This window comes from Theobroma cacao, chromosome 2 (genome assembly GCF_000208745.1).
Source record: "Theobroma cacao cultivar B97-61/B2 chromosome 2, Criollo_cocoa_genome_V2, whole genome shotgun sequence".
Lineage (NCBI taxonomy): Eukaryota > Viridiplantae > Streptophyta > Magnoliopsida > Malvales > Malvaceae > Theobroma > Theobroma cacao.
This window is the reverse complement of record NC_030851.1, coordinates 10,635,498-10,654,547: the sequence shown is the minus strand read 5'-3', so window position 1 is coordinate 10,654,547 and position 19,050 is coordinate 10,635,498. Positions and strand designations below refer to the sequence as shown.

Below are 19,050 nucleotides of genomic sequence, written 5' to 3'. Positions count from 1 at the left end.
AGTAGCAAGCTAGCTTAATTTGGAATTGAAAAGTTTGGGGTACTACAAAAATGTGCACAGTAAAATGTGCAAGTGTTCCACGTTAGGGCTTCACTTTCGGTGGAACGAAGGATTCAGCCAAAAAAAAAAAAAACACACAAGAAAAGAAATAATAAAGCAAGGGTCGATCCGTTTGTCGTCACAAAGTCAACAGCATAACGGTGTCATTGAAAAGTCGGTGCAAATCGGCACGTGTCGGTGGTCCACCCAATCACTTCCTCCCACATCATCATCTTTCTTTTATATTTTCCCTTCATATATCTGACTTTGGTCTAACAAAAATATCTGACTCGAACCTTTACTTTGAGGCCAAGGTTATTCCACAAGGACATACTCATTGGCTCTCGACGCAAGCTCTCCTTTAATTAGATGCGTGCATGCCGAAATTAACGCTTCACCCTCATTATTTAATTTTTTTTTCTTTTCTCAATTAAGAGATATATTCACTTATTGTGTGTATATATAAATAATATTAAATTTTTTAAAAATTTAATTATTAATTAAATTTAAGAGATTAAAAATAATTTTTAAATATTTACGAGTACCATAATCATTGTATTTACTAGATGAAAAAGAGAGAGTAAAGAAAGGCGTAAAAAAAATTAAAAAATTGTTTTCTCTTTTTTGAAAAGAGATGAATTTTGATGGAAACTACATATATATATTTTTAAAATAATCAATTTCAGTTTAAGAGATAAATAAAAGAAAAAAAAACTTGTTCAATTAATTAAAACTAATCTCTTTACTTTTACAATATCATTCTCCAATTTTATTTTTATTTTCATCCCTTAAATTGAATAATATTGAGAATGACAAATAATTAAGACTCTTTACAGATTTAAACTATTTATTGGTTTACTAAATTTTAATATGTTGACTTGATTTAATTTGTTGAAAATTTATAAGTGGTTATACTAGTTATTTCATCACTTTTATCTTAATTAAATATTTGTATATCTTCATAGGACATACAGTTATTGAATAAATTTAACATAAAATTATCAATTCATGTGTAAGTCAATTAATTTAAAAATAAAATATTATAATCAAATCAATAAGCTATTACCATATATCAAATGAGATAAATGTATATTAAAATACAAATAAAGAGATGAATAGTATTTTTCATTTAAAAAACAAGTCAATTATAGACAGTTCTTGCTTCCACGGGAGGTGCAAGCCCTGGGAGGAGAAATATCAACAACTTGGATGCTAGAATGCCGAAGAAGTTTCCTTTAAACGTGGTGATCCATGAGGTTGACACGTGGTACCAGTCCTGAGTTGTGGTTTGCTTCACTATCTGTCTCGAAAGACTGAAAAAATCTCTCTTTCTCTCTCTTTGAGGTATTCAAGTCCATATAAGTGGCCGGACAAAGATGGGGACATCCTTTTTCCCTTTGACCCCAAACAAGCAATCAGCCACCAATATCTCTTTGCCCTTTCGTCACAAATCTGGGGACAGCATGCATGAATATGTCATAGAATTCCAAAGGCTCTTTCGACATCAACAGTTGCTAGCAAATGGAAACTTGCATAAGTGTGTCGCAAATTATAGGGCTCTTTCCACATCTTTTGATTCAGCATATTGCATCATATTTGCTCTGACAAGGAAGCAGCTGTGTCTCTTTTTTGATTGTTTCGTCTTGTTTTGAGACATTGGAAAATGGTTTAGGGGATTTTCAGCACGTCCACCAATTTGGGGCACTACTATATGGTGGATGGTCCGGCCATCCTTGTAATTTGTAGGTGTACATTGTGGGAAAAACATTAATATAGAAGAATCCAATGAAAGGAATCCTCTTCCTTGACTTCATTCTCTCTATCAAATGTGAAATTTTCCATGAAGATTATAGGTGGGGACACGTGTAACTTCGAGATTTTGACTAGTAAAGTTTTGTATCAAACTCTTGAAAATTGGAGTATACAGATATGCAAGGTGTTGGGGTTGGATGGATTGAGGAAATGAAAGGTTATTCCATTAAATGACCTGGTTATCGCTTAAACCAGGAAAAAAGTGGAAGAGTTTGTAAGTTGAACAAATGTTACATGTATGAAATCGAAAGATTCTCTTCCATATTTGAACTTTCCATGCTATAGAAACAGGTAAGAAAAAGTTTAGTTTCAAATGAAATTCTTATGAGAATTCGCTTTCAAATTAAAATTCGTCATGCTTTGTTGGAAAGAATAATTGTAAAACGGAGAAAGTAGATTCAGCAGAAACGGAAGCAGTGGAGTATGTGGTCACATGATATATAATAGGTTTGCTCAATGATTTTTCTTGTATTGTATCATCACTATCATGAGAGAACTGGATTGCACCGCTTTCGTAAAGAGATGTGAGCTTAATTATAGGGAGGAGAAAAATTTTGAATCGGGCAACTTGATAGACCAGACATGCAAACACTCAGATTACATGAATTCCCATTTTTATTTAAGTTTCAACTTTGAAGAGTCCTCCATCAACAAGAAAGCTATGGATCTGGTAAAGAGGGGTTTTGACAAAAACAGATAATGTCAGACGTGAATATCTTAGTGTTATCAAGCTAGCTAACCAATCAGCAGCTTCCTCTTCCATAAATTATATAATTCTATTTTGTTAGTATAATAATGAGTGGTGAGCACGCGGAAAATGTTTCACATCACGACCATTGAGGTGGACTACCATTTGCCAGAAAACTATAGTTTGATCATATATATATATATTTATATCTTATTCTTTGCTAATATATAGTGGCTCCAAGCCTATATTCAAACGGCTGATATCCTCCAATGAACCGTCAACATGTCGTGCCCTCTGATACCACTTGCCTCATTAATCATGCCACCCAATTTAGTTAATCAAAGTGCAACAAAGAGGTGGCCGTGGCATGCCAGTATGGGCAGCCGGAACATAGGTTTTCCCGAAATCCATCAATGTGTTAGACTAATTAATTAAAAACTTTACCATATTGGAAGAAATAGATGATCAAAGTATATATGGGACTTGTGTCGGAAGGATTTAGGGGTTTTCAAAAGAACGAAGTCAACCCCCAATTGGGTTGAGAAAGTGTTTGTCTTAGATGGCAACATTATCATATAAACTTGCTACTGGCCCATTAGGGTAATGCCCTCAAATAATACTGCATGCCACTCTCTGCCTATATATGAGCATTGAAGGAAATGGAGATGGCCCACGCGCTTCTCCATCCTTGTATAAGTTTGAGAGAGTGCATTTCACAGTTTAATCGAATTTGCTCAGTGCTATTGCAGACACATACATCGTCCTTTCCGCCTTTGTCAGCATATTTATACTGTAAGTTTACTCCACAAGCTTAAATTGACAAGAGGTGGCAATTTTACAGGATGGAAATCGTTCCTTTGGTAGGCTAGTTACATTTAATTATTGGCTCTTTTTTCAACATATCTTTTTGGTCTCTGAACCTGCACTAAGATACATAGGTTGCAAAGTTGGTCTAATAAATAAATATACTATTTTTCTTTTTTTGGTTTGCTTAAGGAATTCGTTTCTTTTTCTCAAGTTAGTAAAGTCTCACGGATGACTGAGTCAATATATATGATTAATTAAGAAAGCTCTCCCTGAACAAATACAGCTGATGGGTGTACTGATCTTCGTGCTTCACTGGTTTGGTATCTGACATGGAATCATACACCAGCTAAATTCATATTAGGCTCCGTTTGTTTCTCAAATCTAATGGCTTTCAGAATTGATTTCTGTATTTTCTTATTTTTGGTTGGTAAAAAATGGAATAGTTAACAAAAAAAATATCATTAAATAGTCAATAAAAAATAAACCTAAAAACTTGAAAATTATCTTCCATTTTACAAAAAGCATAAAATAATTTTTAAATTAACAACATACAAAACAAACTCACCTCAATTGGACCGATCTGTTCAGGAATTGGGCCTGTTGGTGGGATTTTTAGACTCATATCTAGTTCGGAATATTATTAAATTAATAAGTACTTATTTTTGAATTAATTCTAATTGGATATATATTGAACAATATTAAACTATTAATATATAAAAATATTTTAATATTTAATTATAAACATAAGTATTTTGAATATTATTAATAAGATTTTTTATTATTTTAATAATATATTACCATTTTAATATCAAATAATAAATACTAATATAATAAATTATACTTCTTTACTGTTTTAATAATAAAATTTTAGCATAAAAATATTACTATATTAACGATAATTTTTTTTAATATTTTAATAATAAATAATAATAATAATAATTTTAAATATTTTAACAAATAAAATTTTTAATATCTTAATAAAATTGTTTTAATTGTTATGTCAATATTAATATTTTGACAGGTATGCAATTTTTTTTGAAAAAATAATCAAATAACAGAAAATATTTTTCATAAAATTATCTAAATAACATAAATATGAATTTTTTAGGAAAGTATCAACACTTTTAGAAAATTATTTTTTGGAAGTCTATTTTCGTAAAACAAAGAGAGAATTTAATTAATGAGAAGTGTCACAGATTTCACATCAATAAGAGATGTGGTGTAAAGCCCGATCTTATAAAATACTTGTCATAACATACATGTGATGAATAGCATGTTTGCATGCTAAGAGAGTTTCGAAAAATTTACAAAAATCGGTATTGTACCTAGAGGAACAACAAAGTTGATTTAAGCATCGAACTAGATCAAATAGAGATTTTAGGGTGCAATTGAAAATTTTACGGTCAATGAATGACTTAAAATGGTGATTCGGAGTTCAAGGATTAATTTGGAGTCAAATCAAAATTTTCACTATCTAGGGGTAAAATGGTAATTTTGCCACATGAGGATAAAATTGGAATATTGGAAGAAGTTTTTGATTAAGATTGATCACATTTGACTCATTGGAGTATAATTTGAGGTTGATAAGCGAAAAAAATTGTAATTCCGGTATTTTCAGAGCATAAGGGTAAAATGATAATTTTGTAATTTATGGGCAAAATTGTAATTTTACACACCCAACACTTGTCCAGCACATAGATTTTATTCAATATTATCATGAATAATTGAAGGAATTTAAGTGGTGGAGAGAGAAAGCTTAATAGTTAAGAAATTAAAAATAGACCAATAATATGGTGACATGTGTCAAGTTATTATCCATTTATTTTTTACCTTTAAAATCAGCAAAAATCAGCTTATTTTCTCTTCATGTGGCCGGCCATAGCAAGAACAAAGAGAGGAAAAGAAAAACAAGAAACCTATGTGGGAAAATTAAAGAAAAAGTATGGGATTTCAAGGAATCAAGCAATCAAAGGCAAAATTTCTTGATTTTGACTTGTGATCTACCTTTCTCATGCTTTTCTCCTTATTTTCCATGGTTAGATTTCATGTTTTCATGGTGAATTCATGGCTGCCCAAATGGGTATGGAGAGAGAATGAAGTTAGATTGATTTGATTTTAAGTTATGTTAGTGTTTTAAGTTAGTTTAGCATATTTAGAAACAAAACAACAAGAAAAGAATTCATTTTCCCCCATTACCATCATTGGCGAAATTTCCTAGGGAGAATATTGTAGCTGAATTTGATGATATTTCATGATATTTTGATGATATTTGATGTTTGGTGAGGCTAAAAATTAAATGAGAAATTTTGGTGCGAAAATACGAATTTTTGCTCAACATATAGACATGTTATTGATCCGGGATCGATAAATTGAACCTCATTCACAGTCACTGAGGTAATTTAGGTATAATTAGAGTGTAGAAAGTGAAAAGAATCGATTTGAAGTTAAATTAAAGATTTTAGCCGATTAGATCGAGAATAGTGCGGATTAGGTCAAATACCGTATTTAAACAACTATTCGGACATTTTTGCATTCTATATCATGCATTAGTAGCCTAAATTAGTTTAATTTCAATTTAGTATCAATGTGGTGAATTTTTCAATTTTGTACTATGTCAAGGTGGTGAGTCCTCCGATAAAAGCAAGGAAATTGCATCCAAGGACCACTAGACAGAGTACTTCAAAAGTCTGCATTCTAGATATTGTGAGTAAACTTACTGTCATTTTAATTATCTAAAGTGATTTTTAGATGATTTCATGAATTCTATGAAAAAATGGATTTAAAAGGTAAATTTTCATGTTCTATGAATAAAGGTGATCTAATGAAATTAAATTATAAATTGTTTTGAAACTAATAACGATTTTGAAAAAAATAGAGTACACAGAGACTGTTAATTGTGGCAATTTGATTGTTTAAATTGATGGCTTATGTTATATTGTTATTGTGTTGGCATGACTGGTTGGGCTGTATTTTATGAATTGTATGAATTGTTTTATTTTACCCTTGCAAGCTGAGTAGTGTTTCATTAGCCCTGTCATGCCGTTAAAATTTTATTATATGGTGGATTATATATTAATTAATCACTACAGTAGGGGTTTTTGTGGACCAGCCTTTTAGAGGGGCACGGTAAACCTCATTATATTCTTACCTCGAACGGAGATGCGCGTAGGGTATCTCTTGGGATAAAGCTTAGGGTTCACTTCTTACCAAACCACCACGTGAGGGGGAACTCAACTAAAGCTAAGGAACGGCTATGTTTTCAAAACAAAAACATGATTTATGTGAAGTGTGAATTTTAATAGCCTTGGCGGTCTCGATAGGATGCCTCGGCTAAGGTGTCCTTGAGAATGGATTTATGGCACAAGTCTAGTTGTTATGAGATTCATAAGTCTCTTCATGTATTTTAAATGAAATGTATTCTAATACTATTACCCAATTTACGATGATTTACTTTATTGTCTTCATGTACTCAACTCTAGATGTTTATGATGATGTCTGTTTACTCATTGAGATTTTATAATCTCACCACCCTCATTTCCATCCATTTCGAGTTCAGTATAAACTGTAGATAGCTGATCTCATCGAGGACTACCGTTAGATCTGTATTTTCCAAACTGTAAATTCACAGTCCTCTTTACTTTTGTTTATTCGGGGGCTCTCTTGTTATTGTAAATTAAATTACATACTCTGACTTACTGTATTACAGTATGTATGAATTTATTTAGCTTTTACACTACAAAATTATTTACGTATAACTCTATAAATATTATTTTATAAAAAAATAGAATATTTTACTTAATATTTCTTTTATTTTTTTGTTATATCCAAATAATCGCAATTTCGTTTTAAATGAAAATTTTAGACTTTAAAACTCATTTTAATTATGAATTCTATGTTTTGTACTCGCTTACTACATTTTTAGCGGATTTCGAGATTTTTGAAGAAAAATGACCAAAATGCCCCTGTGAGGAAAATTTATTTTTCTATTGTTTTGAATTGAAAATATTTTATAATCTCTCAAAACATGATTTTAGCAACTAATACTCACTAGGGAAGCGAGAAAAACTGATGTTAAGCCTTGCGAGGTTTCGATTGACATTTCGGGTAATGAATGTTTATCGGGATGTCGAGACGGTTGTTACGAACTCGATGGGAGTTCCGGGTCGTGACATGTGGTAAGTCTTGAGAATATAAACATGGGTATTTCATCATTTATTAAACATGTTTTTTGAGTTGAGAACGTAAGCCCGTGATTTATAGACTTACTTAAACTCTATTTTTAGTGTTTAAGACTGCATGAGGTTAGACCTAAGTTTCGACCCATGAGATTTGGTATCAAACTAGACCTAGATCTTCATTAATGTGGAGTCCCATGAGAGATAGAAGGTCGAGATTAGACTTAAGTTTCGGTTTGTGAGATTTGGTATAAGACCAAACTCAAATATTCATTGATGTGAAGTTCCATGAGAGATACAAGAGTCGAAATAGACTCGTACTAGTGTAAGAGTCCGTTTTTTCTACGGGTAAAGAGCTAATGCAATAGGGACGTTGCAAAATTGGACAGGAGTAGACCTAGGAATTTTTCTAAGTGATGTTATAATTAAAATAATAATTAAAAAAATAAATATGTTAAAATTCATAAAGTAGAAGTTTTAATGTTAAATTAAAGAAAATGCAAATTCAATACATTCATTTAATACTTTAAAGTAAAAATATCTAAAAGAACTATAATTGTCAACAATGATTTTTTATATTTTGAAAATGTTGCTTGATAACATTAGTAGAACCACTATCAAATACATTTTTTTCAATATATGTCACTAAGCAATCATTCATCCGCTCGTCACTAATTTGATTGCGTAGCCTATGCATTATGAATTTCATTGCTAAAAAAGCTCTTTTAACTGATGTTGTTGCAACTGGTAAGATCAATGCAAGTTTTACTAGTAAATAAACCAAAGGATACACAATATTTCTATATGTCACAACCATTTTTCTTGCAAGATCACCAATTCTGTTTACTTCAACAAATTCCTCATCCAAACTCAAGTCTGCAATCTAGTTTTCAAGTTGATTTTCAAATTCATCGTGTCTTCAAAAAGCTACCCCTTGGCACAAGAGAAACCTAATGCAATCCATTGATGCAATTAAGCGAGTTCTATAATCTCTTTTAACTTGTTTTGTTTGCTTACAAAGTGCTACATCAATATGTTGTTTCTACTTCATGAAGTCTTGGCATTTCTATTAAAGTTTTATTATGTGCACTATTGCAATTGCCAACATCAATATTTAATCTTTCTTTTTTGTTCCAACTTGTGAAACCTTTAGTTACAAAAGAATCACCTCCCCCTTGCTTCTCGATTTCATTTTTGAATAAATAACAACACAAGCAAAATGCAACATCTTTTTGTATGCTATACTTTAACCAGCTACTATAGTCATTAAACTAAGAAGAATTAAATCGACGAGGAACCCCATAAATAATTCTTTGAAGAAACTTATGATTGCAAGGTTGATATGACCTTTTTTGCAAATATGTGCTTCTAATTTCATCCTTGTCATTAGGATGATACTCAGAAATTTTTTTCCTTAATCCAGGATTTGCCAGAAGAGTACTTAAATCAAATTCAACATGACTTTATTTAGAAGATTGTAGAGTATGATCATTAGTAGAATTTTGTTGTTGTTGCTCGAGATCTGAATCTTATGAGATAATTTCTTTTCTTTTAAAATATCTTTTCATGGCTTATTTATCCAAAATTATAAAAACTGGTTAAAAATTACTACTTATTAGCATAAACTAAAATATTAGAATTAAATAAAATATGATCTTATGTAACAAATTATCAGGTTGAATAACTAACAATATGATAATTTTCTATTCATTTATCAAAACTAAGTATAACCATCCACAAACCACATAAAGTTAAATACAAAAATTAAATAATCAATATCTATAAGATAAATAAAAAAAAAGACTCATAATTTCAAGATTATAATTATGAATCCAAACTATCAAATTAATCAAAAAATATTTAGATATGAAATATTTAAAAACTTATCTTGGATTGAAAATTACTTACAATTGAAGCTTAGTTGAGTTGTTTGAGAGAGTGAAAAATATACGAAGGACCGAGAAGCGGAAAGTCACTATAGGTTACTTGAATTTTTGAAGAGCGAGAATAGATTAAGTTTTGATTTTTTAATAAAATATTAAATTATAGAAAGAAATCTTTTTGTCTTTCCATGTAGAATTCAAATATTAATATATAAATTATTTTTTGATAAATCTACTTTTTGATAATATTGAAATATTATTTTTTAAAAAAGAATAGTTAATATTATTAATATATAAATTTTTTAATGAAATTTCCCTTTTGGCCCCAATTTTTACAAAATTGTAAAAATATTAGTGAGTTCATAGTATTATTAAATATATAAACTCTAAAAAATAATATAATAAATAAATATTTTTTTTAATTGAGTGATGTCACAACTAACATGGGTCAACTCATGTAATTGGATGAGATAAATATCACAAATCTCATACTAATAAGAGATGAGGTTATTTAAATTTTATTTTTAAAATTTAAGACTATACGAAATTAGACTTAAATTTCAGCTATTGACAGAAAGAGTATGCTCTGTTTGGTATGCTAAGTTATTGGGAATGTAACTTTACTTGGATATCAAATTGCCATTGTGGGAGGGAAGGTGACTCCCTCTTGGATTGGAGGGAATATTACTTTCCCATGACCTAGAGAAAGTAAAATGAGACCAAAAGGACCAAAAACCCTTTCGGGCTGAGTGATTTGACTCTGGTGATGGGTGTAAGGAGGAGGGAGAGAAAAAAAGAGAGAAAGAAAAAGAAGAAGAGCCCTTCATTCCGAGGATGGGTGCTGTAGGGAAGAGAGAAAAAAACAGAAAAGGAACAAGAAGAAGAAGAGCTCGTCGTTCTGACCATGGGTGCAGGAAGGAACGAAAGAAAAAAACACATGAAAAGAAAGAAAGCAGACTGGGTTCAAACCCCAAAGGATCATAGACGTGCCATAAAATTAATATTTTTAATTAAATAAAATAAAAAAACAATTAAATACATTGGAAATGTTTAATTATGATATAATTGATAAAGTCATATATGAATTTTAAAATAAAGAAGATATGAATTAATTAAAAATGATAATTAATCATATAAATGTGTGATTAATATTAATTGATTAATTATTTTAACTTAATTTAATTAATTAAATAATTAGTTAATATAATTATACACTAATTTAAATTAGTTAATTTAATTTTTTAAAACTTAATTATTTTAATTATAAAAAATTATGCAAGTATATTGTATTTTGATATATAAGAATAATTTTGAAAATTTATGTTACATTCTTAATAAAATGTTTGTAAATCAAATTTATAATATTATTTTTTAAAAAATTTTAAATAATATTTTTTTTATAAATACTAAATACTGTAATATTATCTTTCAACAATCACTTTTCCTATTATCAAATTTCTAATAAAAGACCAAATGCCACTTGAATTGGCCAAGGGATTCCTTTTAATGGAAAAAGAATATATAAGTAGAGGGTGCAAATTGCCCTCAGTCTCGAGTACATGATTGGATCGTAGCTGTCAATTAAGAATTGGGATAAAGCCTTAACATTATTGGGTTAGATTCTGACAAACTTAAGCTATGGGTCCGTTGGACTCAATCCACGAGGGCCAAGTCTAGTGCCAAGCTTGTAGACTAATTTCTCTCAAAGAGCAATCTCCTAAACCCATATATATTTAGTATAGATAGAAAGTAATCCTCTGATAAATCCACTAAAACTTGACATTATTAGCTTCGTTTTCAGCAATTGCAAACTAATCTAAGAACAAATGACTATTTCCTGGTTCTAATTGAAACAAATAATTTTTCATATGATTATATCTTATAACAGGATAAAAAAAAAAAAAAGAAGTCAAGAGATACTAGGAGAAAAATAGAACCGGTCTTGTCCGCTGTGCATGCCAATACTCTTCTAGGCTTTCTTCGACACTGCTTCTACAGCAGACGCTCCTTCTTGAGAGCCATAAATTTAGCAGCTAAGTCATCATAATCTGGTAGCTTAGGATGGACGTGATTAGGGTTTTGAAAGGACAATGAATTGGAACGCAGAATGCTGTACCTGCGACCATCTCTAGGCCTTTCTTGGGGCATTGTCATGGCCCTCAGATAGGGAGGAACTGTTTCTTTTCTTGTCTGGGAACTGACCACACTAGGCAAGGAACTGTTAGAAGAAACATGGCTGCCGGGGGAGGCACAGCCCTTCGTTTTCCCTAAGGTTTTCTCCTTTTCCATTTTGGGCAAGGTGAAAACTTCATATACACTTGCACTGTTGTCGTAGCTCCTTCTCCTGAGATTCTGTTTAAGAGTCATCTCTTCCATTTTGGTACATCCAGTTTCGTTCTTGCATCCTCCAATACAAGAACATTGGCAATGGCAAAACTGGTTATCCAAGTTTTCTTCCGTATCACAAATTGGAAACTGCCCTGAATTTCTGAGCCCTCTCTTTTGATTCCTCGGAGGAAACTGTTCTTCCCTGTCATCACCAGTACAAAAGTAAAAAGGATATTCCTGGCCGCAGATATTTACTTCACTGTTGAAGCGGCAATTGCAGCATGATGTCATAGTATTATATTTGCAGCAAGGTTGCTTCAGTCTCTTCAGCACATAAGCTGATTGTTCACATTCTGCAATTGTTGTCTTCTTCTGAAGCTTTCTGTAGTGGTTAGATTTATGCTTGTGACTTGGAGACGTCTTGCACGGCTTCTCATAATAAGTCTCATGGTCATTATCCTTCATGCTTGAACGTTCAAGAGACAATGACCTCCGCCTGGATCTTTTTTCATATGAATTTCTTCTCTTACTGAAGGTCCTTGAGCTTGACTTTTCATCCTGTGGTCCATCATTATCCACATAACTTTCATCACAAACGTCATAACCATCCGTGACAGGTCCTCGCTTAGGCAGGAGGGGGGACTTGAACTTGAATAGTCTCTGATCCTGGCAGTCTCCTTTTTTCGTTGAAGATTGTAACTCCTCTATGTCATCAAGATAAACAACCGCTTCTTCAGGAAGCTGAGGCAAACTTTCTGAGGAAGATGGTGCTTTTCTTTCATCCCTATGTTTCAAAGTGGTTGTACAAATCCAGCTCATTCTCTGGCTTTTCCCAACACCTGTAGTATCAACTGTCAATTCAAAGGGAGAATCCGTTTGGGGAAAATTCTCTACTTTCTCTGCTTTTATCTGAACTGGTGACTCCATCTTATCTGGTGAAGGTTGTTTGGAGGAATTAAGGGAAGTACAAATTGCATCAGAATTTGGATAGGAGTAAGACTGACTTTGCCTGATCAAGCGACCGTCACTCATTGCCAATGGATCAACTTGTATAAATTTTCCTTCTATCTCAGTAGCATCTGAAGTCTGCATTTGGGATCCTTCGCAATTGCTATTATTTGTGTCCAGTTCTTGATGTCGACTAATTTCTTTTAGCTGTGATTACATAGCACATGAGACTCGACTAAGTTGGCAAAATAACATCAAAATCTAATAACAAGACATTAATTAAAGGAATATATCTAGTTACCTGCTGTTGCATTTCGGGAATGAATTCAAGTGCCAAAATTTCTGGCTGCTGGCCGTAATCTCGAGCAATTTCATCAATTAATCTGTACTTCACATCATCTGAAACTGATTTTATGGAGAGCTTTTCTTTTATCTGTAGTCAAATTTATCAAAATACTTAGTGTTAATCAATGATAAAACCCTTATCGGTTGAAGAAAAATCAACAATACGCACTATAATGGCGAACCTCACGGTTGACAAGATTCCCAGGAAGTAATTCAACAGCAGTTGTTGCGAACCTCTGACCATAACGCTCCCCAAAGAGCTTTCGAATTGCAGGAAGCTCAGGAAGATCCGCACATCTTGCAGAGGCAAATATCAGACTTGAAACTGCTTCGTTGATATCATTAGGGCAGTCCCTAAAACAGCATAATTACAGAACAGACTTCATTATCAGTTCATAGTGAAGATAATAAGAAAATAGTTTGGCATCTATAATGACTGACGTTATTGTTGCGGGAAACATACTTGTTCCTGCGGATATACGATAGTTGAATGTTGACAAATTCACAAAAATTATCCAGCATATCATACACTGCCATTATGCTCTCATCCTTAAACAGCTGCTCCGCCTGAAATTGAGAATTAATGGTCAGAGCTAACTTTGACAAAAATAAGCTTATTCATAGTTTGGTATTGCTTGAGATGCACTTGGACGCGCATGACACATTCTAATCACCTAAGACAACTGCAAAATGGCTAGCTAAAATATTTAATCATGTGAGGGAACCTATAGTTAACATTTGTGAGGTTAAAGGCTCCGGTCATCTAATGAAGCTTATATATTGTTAACCTTAAGCATTTGCAAGTAATTTTTACCAGAAAGTTGTCCACTCAATATATGACACAAGTTGCAATATTTCGTTCTTCCGAATTTAATAACGGATTGGTGAAAACGTTACTCCGAATCTTCATGTTCCTGTAGCTCTAGTCAGAAATCTTCAGCTTATGTAAGTACTATACAGTAAAATGCTTCCAAGAAAATTGTATCTTATCAAATTCAATGTCGAACAAGCGCTTGTTTTTTAAGTCAATACCATATTTAATATCAAAGTTATGCAAACAGCGTGAAGAAGAGCAATCAACAGCATCGATTAACTACTTAAAACTCAATTTGCTTTGTATGACTACTAGAAGAACCACAGAAAGCAGGGGAAACAGCAGGGTAGGCTTTGAGTAAATTACAGAGCGTAGAATTCAACAAGAAGATTTTCAATTTCCTTCCTACCCTGTTAAAGGCACTTTCTTCATAGCCAAGTTTGATGAGCTGAGCCAGGTCCTCCCGTAGCTGTTTCACAATTGTATATCTTTTGTTCTTTAGCAGTTTCAGACGGCACTGAACACGCTTGATCAGCTTTTTACTGGAACAAAACAACACATACAATCCTCATAAGAAAAAAAGTAAGTATAAACAGCATATCAAATAAACCTTTTTTTCAAGACCCTCGACACAGAACCATTTTGAAGCTTTTCGCCAACCAAAAAAGATGTCAAACATGCTTCAAAGTCTATTGGGTTCTTCTAGCTTCAAGAGTGCAGCCACTAAAAACCAAAAGCTTGAGTTTCAGATTCATGATTCAGCTGGATTAGATACAACTCGAATATGGTACCATCCTTGGTGTTGTAGCTGTGAAATTCGGGAGGAGAAAGGAAGTGGAGAATAAGAGTTGAGAGCAACAGAAGGAAGACGGCATGACAGTTGGGCTTCCTTTTGGTTGGTGCTATATTCTGGAGGAGTGGGTTTGAAAAATGAAGAAAGTGGCAGCAGACAGTTGTAGTCTCCTGGAAAAACTGCTCCCACCACTCCGTTTATCAGGACACTTGGCAAGACAGCGTTATGCCGCATATATAAGCGAAGAAAATGAGAGGAATTTTTACTCACTGGCATTATTTATCTTTCAGTTATTTGGTCACTGATCTGATTTACATTACCGCTGTTTTATTGAAGCTGAATTGGAGCCTCCTGAGCTTGGTTTATTTGGGTGTAGCCATCAATGACATTGACATCCAGAATGTTTTCCTTCAATTGAAGCAGATCATGGTGTAAAAGCTTTGAAGATTACTCTAAGGCCGGGTTATTTCTAAACAACATTCAAATAATCTTGACTTTTTCCATCCAAAACAAAAGGATACAATTTGATTCTACCTTTAACAATCGTTTAAGTCAATTTTCATGAAAAATTATTCGCAATTTGATCATTAAATTTATACTGAAATTTCACCTTCTATAAGATATTTAAATGAGGCACCTAACCTACTAATTAACAATTGGCGTTTCGATAAAACCATGGACAATGGAAGACAGACGAATCATGTATAAACCCATGAAAAAGAAAAGGTGTTCATTATTTTTTTTTTCATTTTCTTTTTATAATGGAATTTATATTAACTTTAATATCCGAACTTCAACAAAAAGTTAAAAAAAAAAATTCAGAAATGCCTCAGATGAAGTTCCTCAGAATAACGCACATTTATGTACTTTGTACTTTATAGTATTCAATAGGCCTATAATTGAGAACTTTGGTTGGTGGACTAATGGCATTTTAAGTGGCTAGAATTAGTTAACCATTTTGACAAAAAATTAGGCCTGATCCTCAATCCTCTGATCTGATTGGTCCTAACAAGGAGAAGTAAAGCTGCCAAGATTAGTAAAGACAGGTAAACAAATTTGGTCCCCAAAGCTCACATGTCATCGTTCTGTTTAAACATGGGTTAAAACTGAAACCTTAATTCACACGCACTGGCCCAGTTCGCCTCCCACTTACCCATCTCTCATTCTTGTCCGATAAAGTTCAAAGTAGAATAAGGAACAAAACAGGAAGCGATTCAAGAAACCAAAAGACTGCGTGGTCGTGGTTGTGGTTGGGGTTGTTAGCACCAGCACAGCAGTCAAAGAAATAGGTAATCGAACCCACCATATTAAAAAGATAAACTATGCAATAAGCTTATGTTTCTGCTGGTGACCAACTGATGCCGCCAAGGCATGCAAATGTTGTGTAGAAGGGAGGTGGGGTCATTGCTTAAGCATGGTGGAAAGATTAGAGGATGATGATGGTGACCCTAGGGCCCAAAGCTGACTCTCTGATCCTTATCATCGTTTTATAATACTGCTTTTTCTTGGCCACCAAAAGGCCAAAAGGAATGTGTTATAATTAGTTCACTGTGGAATGAGCCCCCACATATTTGTTTACAGGGTTAGATTATTTTAACTCAATTTTGTGTGTGTTTAGTGTATGATCAGGAAGGAGTTCAAAAGTTGTGCAAGTGGGGAGCACATTATGTGGTTGTGGAGATGTTTGTGATAGTTTGCATGTGTAAACTAGGCATGCAGATGTTTTGGATGTACATTGCCATGCGCATGGATTTAACATTTGGCATCTGAGCAAAAAATGCATCTAGGCAAAGCTGATGTGGGTCCCATTAGTGATGTCTTAGTGTCAGGCATCATTCTTCCTTTTTGCTCGTCTTGCGGCGAAGCCAGCAATGCTTCCCACTCTCTAACTTGCTAACTTTGGGAATGAAGGAATTATGCTATTCCAAGTATTAGATAGATAAGATAATGCTTCAAAATTGTGGTTAAAAACGTAGCACCTTTTAATGATAGGGCTTCTTTCATCCCACTCTCTTTCATTGCTGAAAGCAACATCTAAGATATTATTATTTTTATCTTTATTCTATCATTTCCGTCATAATTATCTTTATCATTACTGTATTTACAAGCTTGAAATCTAAAAATATTGTGAAATTATTTTGTCTTTCATTGATAATTAAAAAATTATTAATTGTTTATCTATTTTTATCGTAAGATTGAATTTCTTATTTGAAAAAAAAAATTCTAACTAATTGAATGACTATTTCCTTTTAAAATGGAAGTCCTTATTAAAGTAAAATAAAATAATAAATAATTATTTATTGATCTAAGTTTTAAACCCTAAAAAGGTCCATGTGCTATGCTTGTTTATTCAATTAAGCCCCTCATCTTGTACATTCAAACGAATCTTTAAATTTTTTATTTGAATCAAACAAGCTTTTATCCATAAAAAAAAATTAACCATTGTTAAACTTAATGTCAATTAATGTTTTATGTCCATGTGATATATAATGTAATCATGTAATAGATGATGTGATATTTTTTATTTCTTTTTTTCCTCTCACTCTTCTTAAAAAACGAGGTAGTTTTGAGGAGGCTATATAACGCTTCCCATTTTCTTCTTCCTCTCCTTTTCTCTTTCTTTAAAATCTACCTAGAATCTTGCTATCCCTACCGGTAGCCCTGTGCATCAGTTAGTTGCAACCAAACAACTGACAACCAACTGAAAACGTCGATTATTGCAATCGACAGTTTCGCCCATCAACCTCGTTGATCGATTGGTTCAGTTGTTGGGGGGACTCCCTCTTACCCAAACCAATTGGAAAATCGATCATCAATATATATATATAAAATATTGGAGGATTGAAACACTTGTTGTACCCTTCATCAACCCCACCCCCCCCCACCCAACTTTTTCCCCCTAACCTTTCCCCTGATAGATTCCACCAATTCAGATTTCCCTGCCCCTTCGTTAAACCATAACTCCCTTAATTGGCATCTCCCTTGCATGTCATCGCCAGACCAGCACCTCTTGCCGTCGTTGACGTCACGCCAAATAGTGGCCACCGTTCTTCTACTTCCTCTAATCTCTATCGCAGCGTGCAATCATTCTTGACAGTAAGGTAATTTTTATTACCCAATGATATGTTTAGTTTTTAATGTTTGAGAATTAATTTTTTTTTTGCTTAACCATGATATTCATTACTAATGTAATAACTGAAAATATATGTCAAAAATAAGACGGTATTCAACTACTGTGAGTACAAAAACTTACAAACTAGTAAAACTACAATTACTACAATAGTATGACAAATGTTATAGGGTGTTAATGCTTGAAATCCTCTAGTTTAGATGATTGAGTAACAACTCATTCACATTAGAGATCTTTGGTTAATATTTTGGGAAATATGAGGTATCGTTATATTGCTCATAAACCAACACAAATGAAGTAATAGGTGTTCAATGATTGTGATCCACTATTTTTAAATAAAATATAAATTATAGGTAAATTTGTATAACAAAGAAAACTAATTCTTAAAGCAAAATATATTATACATAGAAAGAGTTTATCTAGACCTTTATGTTTTTACTGCAACCTTTATAGCTTGATACAAGGACCTTATTTGACATTGAACATTTCAAAGAGTTATTGCACGTTTAATATGGGGAATAGCTAAGCTATTAGCTATTTCCTCTTTATTCCCATGTGATACTTTTTTCCATGTTTAGTTGGTAATTATATTATAGCATGTTTGGTATAGGGAATAGCTTATCTATTCCCATGTTTTCTCTTTATATCCGTTTGGTAAGCAATGTCATAAGGAATAGCTATTCCTTCAAAATGGGGTAAAACTCAGGCTTAACTAAACCCAAGTTCTCCAATGGGTTTTGCTATTCCATGACTGGGGGAATAAATTTAAAATGTGATAAGACTAAAATACCCTTTATAACTTAAAAATATTACAACCCTAGATCTATAAATATTTCTTTTTCCTTATTCTTTCTTTTTTCTCTCTCATTCTCTCTCTAACTTGCACTTATCACTGAAGATGATGATGGCGACGACGACGATGGCAGTTTCACGATTGAATATGATCGAAAAACATCGATCTAGTCTTTTTCGATAAGATTCAATCGAAGAATCGTCGAATCTGGGATCCACGGCTTGATCTGGTCGCGGGAAGCACCAGATTTGGTGCTTCCGGACTAGATCCCCACGGTTGGATCTAGCACTCCACGGCCAGATCTAGCGCGGGAAGCATCAATTTGGCACCTTAGTGGTTAGATCCGGTCGCATAGTGCTCCAGATCAGCATTTCATTACACAAGTCACATTTTCGGTGGCCGGCCCATGGAGAAAAAGAAAGGAAAAAGGAAAAAAAAAGAATAAAAAAGTAAAAATTATTTATAAATTTAAAATATTAATATTTTATATATAAC

The 19,050-nt window shown here is 32.9% G+C and overlaps 1 protein-coding gene across 3 annotated transcripts; it reads right to left on the bottom strand.

Moving 5' to 3' along the window:
- LOC18608680 lies at nucleotides 11,120–14,824 on the bottom strand. Of its 3 annotated transcripts, XM_018116570.1 has the most exons (7): nucleotides 14,478–14,824; nucleotides 14,249–14,381; nucleotides 13,489–13,592; nucleotides 13,208–13,379; nucleotides 12,982–13,113; nucleotides 12,737–12,887; nucleotides 11,120–12,664 (listed from the first exon to the last, which is right to left on the bottom strand). In XM_018116570.1, the coding sequence occupies exons 1-7, from the start codon at nucleotides 14,516–14,518 to the stop codon at nucleotides 11,397–11,399; spliced, it is 2,001 nt and encodes a 666-aa protein (XP_017972059.1). In that variant the 5' UTR covers nucleotides 14,519–14,824; the 3' UTR covers nucleotides 11,120–11,396. The 3 variants fall into 3 exon arrangements, with proteins under 3 accessions (XP_017972059.1, XP_017972058.1, XP_017972060.1); XM_018116569.1 differs by having other exon boundaries at nucleotides 11,120–12,887; XM_018116571.1 differs by lacking the exons at nucleotides 13,489–13,592; nucleotides 14,249–14,381; nucleotides 14,478–14,824 and having other exon boundaries at nucleotides 11,120–12,887; nucleotides 13,195–13,367.